At 40.8% G+C, this 3,916-nt stretch overlaps 1 protein-coding gene across 1 annotated transcript; it reads right to left on the bottom strand.

The window, feature by feature from the left end:
* Positions 1-1,669: 1,669 nt before the first annotated feature.
* LOC130282666 (apelin receptor-like) lies at positions 1,670-3,612 on the bottom strand. Its single transcript, XM_056531149.1, has one exon. The coding sequence runs from the start codon at positions 3,484-3,486 to the stop codon at positions 2,362-2,364; it is 1,125 nt and encodes a 374-aa protein (XP_056387124.1). The 5' UTR covers positions 3,487-3,612; the 3' UTR covers positions 1,670-2,361.
* Between the last annotated feature and the right edge of the window lie 304 nt (positions 3,613-3,916).

Raw genomic sequence — 3,916 nt, 5'->3', positions numbered from 1 at the left:
GCTCTCAGCAGTTCACTCCTGTGTCAGTGATATGCCCTGAGCAATAACAGACATAGCCACTACTATAAGAATGGCATTGTGCCTGCAAAAAAATAAAGGACCCTTTTTCCCTTTTGCTGTTTGGCAGAGATGCCATGAGTCTAAAGCCACTGATAAAAACTTCTGACATGTCCCTAGGACATAACGACAGGTATACTTTTAAGGGGTTGTCCAAGATATCTAAAAAATTATAGCCTATTAATGTTATAAAAAAAAAAAATGCAGCATGTTTTATGCTTTCCAACTGTCCAGCCACTCTGCTCCTCACAGCTGCCTGTTTATTTTCCTGCATGGCCGCTCTCCTGATGGTGTCCCTAGGGCAACCAAAACACACTGCAGCCACGGGGGCATTATCAGGAGAGCAAAGAGAACATTAATGCAGGGAAGTAAATAAAAGCCATGCTGAGGACCAGTGTGGTGCCATAAAACAGGTGAGTATATTACATTTATTCTATTATTTTATTACCCTAATGCTAGGTTTAGACTGAAGGGTGGTCGGTGCTGACCGAATCATTTCCCATAGACCGCAATGTATTCCCTGAGGTATTCCACGGAAAGAATGATATAGCTCAAGAATCAAACAGAAGGCAAATATCCCGGCTCAATCCCTGGTCTGAATGCTGGGCACGGAGTGGGTGTGGACCTCACCCGGATAAATCATGAAGAAAGAGAGGGACTCCAGCTCAGCTCAGGAAAATACGGCTTTATTCACATCAAACAAGGCAACAGGTAACAGGGAGGAAGTGACGCGTTTCGGCCAGGTGCTGGCCTTAGCTCAAGAATAATCTAACCACTGAAATTCTATAGTGTGCACTGTGAGGCAGAAACCCATTGACAGCAATTTCTATGCAGAATTTTGCACATAATTCCGTACGGAAATTTTGTGGTCTGAACCTAACCTAATAGGCCCCTCTTCTGGTCTCCGTAGTATACCTATTGGATTCTCCAAGGGGTATAGATCCTCCTTTCAAATTTAAATACGATGAGCATGCGCCTGGTCACATTTACACTATCTTAGCCTTTTCTTTGATGTATACAATAGGTTGATTTAACACAAGTTACTACCACTAGTTACTTCCTCCTGCTGTCTCCTGCTGATTTTCTCATTGTGGTTGATGTCTTGTTTTTGTCATATCCCTTTATTACTGTACTGAATAGACTATGTAGAGTACTGATTTATTTTACACCCTGTTAATTGAATGAGTATTTTGTATATTGTCTATAGAAAATGTATAGTATGTTAGACACAATTCGCACAAAAGTTACTGATGTTTGCTATTCATTTTTGTTGTAGTTGTGCATTGTGCATTTACCCTAATTGGCAACTGAGATTTAAATTGAGCATACAACAAAAAGTGCCATGCTGTAAAACCCAGTTAGTTACCAGTAAGTTCATCAGCTGATCACATTAATTATGTAAACCTAAAAAGTTGGTCTCTTCCATAGGGCATATGCTGGTGACAATTATCAATTTGATAATTGGGCTGTGTTCACCCTGTACATTTTTGTACCATTTTTACCATTTTTTTTTGTTTTGTTTACATTAGTGAACTGATTAAGAGACATGGGCGTTCACTAATTGAAACATAAAATGAAAGTTAAAAGTACAACAACAATGCACAGTGTGAACACTGACTAAAGCTTTAAAAGTATTTTAGGACCAGAAAACCTAATTAGATCTAATAAATGGATGAGAACGGAAGATATCAGCATTGGCACAAATATACATCATTTAATCAGTAAGAACATTCTACAATTGATGTTTTTTTTATATCACATAAATCCAAAGATTATTTTGGCATTTGACATTTCTACAATCAATTGTAGCAACAAAAATATTTCTAGGAACTTTGCTGCTGATTCTTGTAAAAAGCTCCAGCACGCAGCTATCATTATGTGACAGACTATAACAACCAATCCAACATGAGAAATGCTACACTGAAATCTGACTGGTCACTGGGTCAAAAGAATATTTGTGCTGTAAAATGTAGCACCACCCAATAAATAGCTTTCATTAAGACATACATCCTGATTACTAACATGTTAGATTGCCTTGGTAATGTAAACAGTTGAATAAAAAAAAAAAAATCTATAAAAATACAGAACAGCACTTGAAGAATCCCCCCAAGCAATCTATTAAGTGCTTTAGTCTTTGGAGGACATGCACTGGAGTTCACTAGTGTCCATTTCCAAGGAAGATTAGTCTATGACAAAAAAAAATCTGAACTCACATACAGCAAGAACTTACAGACAAGTTCAAAATGATAAAAAAAAAAAAACATTACTTCAGGATATAGATCCATTCATACGCTTTACTTGTACTTAGTCCTGTATCCCAGCCAGCTCTTCTTCTTCTGTTGAAACTTTTATATGCTTATTTACGTCTTCAGCAACTCCAGCAGAAAAACTGCCTCCTCCAGGTTTCTTCTCTTGAGTTTCTGCTTGTTCTGTGTCACCTTTTAAGAAATTTCCACATCCCAGCAACCTACGACAGTGACCTCTAAATCTGGGATCCAAGAAGGCATAAAGAACTGGATTCATGCAGCTATTGGCATACCCCAAACAGGTTACATAGGGGTGAAGGTTGTTGAGAAAAACATGCAGAGCACAACTGAGGGGCAAAACTTCTGCATTCATGAGGACATAGATACTCTTCACTAAGTGAAAAGGGGCCCAGCATGCTCCAAATGTGACCACAAGCCCAACCATGATAGCTAATAATCTTCTTTTTCGGCTGGCAACAAGGGGCAAGTGAAAGTGACCTGAGACTCTGCGACCAATGCACGCGTAGCAATAGAGGATAACACAGAATGGAGCTACAAAGGCCAACAGAGTGGATGAAAATCCCAATACAGCTTCCCACAGGTGAGTTTGACTGTTACTGTCCACAGCTGAATAGTCCATGTAGCATAGTGTTCTGTTGTCCCAAAGGTCATCTGTTTGTCCAGTGTTCCTGAATATGAGGGCAGGAAGAGCAAGAAGCCCAGCCATTGCCCAGGTAATGATGGTGGCCAGAGGGCTGGATAGTGGAGAACGTGGATGACCAGGACCAGGTGAGAGAACAATTACTATGTATCTGTCCAAACTTAGTCCAGTAAGGCAGAAAGCACTGGCATACATGTTGAGCAAAACTAGATAACCACTAAGCTTGCAAGCCAATTTGCCAAAGGGCCAGTGATATCCAAGGGAAGCATAGACAGCCCACAATGGAAGAGTCACAACAAATGCCAAATCAGCCACCGCTAATTGCAGTATAAAAGAATCTGCAGCCCGTGGCCTGTCCCTCCGACGGTGGCTTGCCCACAACACTAGCCCATTGCCAGTAATGCCCAGAAAAAATATAAGGAGGTAAGCCGCTGGTATGAGTCCAACAGATGGTTCCCATTCATCATATTCACAATCAGGCATCCCCAGTAGATTGGTCAGGTTGTTAATCTCCTCATCCATCTTTTGCAGTCTTGGGATATTTCTCTAGGGCTCTTAACTGTATCTGACTTTAGACATACACACTCTTATTTATAGATCCACACTACCCTCCCAGGACACCCCCTTCATTTCAACAGGCTAGGTGTATCTCAGGACAGGAGGATGTTTAACTCTTTCCTTAAAGCCTTTTGCCTGTTTGTGCTGCTCTCCAAGTGATATGGTAACTCAATTATCACCCCCCTCATTATATCCTGAAATGGGGAGGGGGGGGGGGGGGGGTATGGTGGAGACAGATGGGACTTTAGCTGACATCCTGTATATGAAGCTCACAGGGTCACAGTTATCTATGTATACTGACCTTCCCTTTTATAAACAGGATGACATGACATAATGATCTCTGGTGCTGGACTTCTTTGGACCATCCTGTATATTTCTTAAGTCTAGCAATTAA

Source organism: Hyla sarda, chromosome 7 (assembly GCF_029499605.1).
Source record: "Hyla sarda isolate aHylSar1 chromosome 7, aHylSar1.hap1, whole genome shotgun sequence".
Taxonomy (NCBI): domain Eukaryota; kingdom Metazoa; phylum Chordata; class Amphibia; order Anura; family Hylidae; genus Hyla; species Hyla sarda.
This window is presented reverse-complemented; position numbering and strand designations above follow the sequence as displayed.

Coding starts and splice junctions, on each gene's coding strand:
- LOC130282666 (XM_056531149.1), bottom strand. CDS start 3,486: ATGGATGAGGAGATTAACAACCTGACCAATCTACTGGGGATGCCTGAT.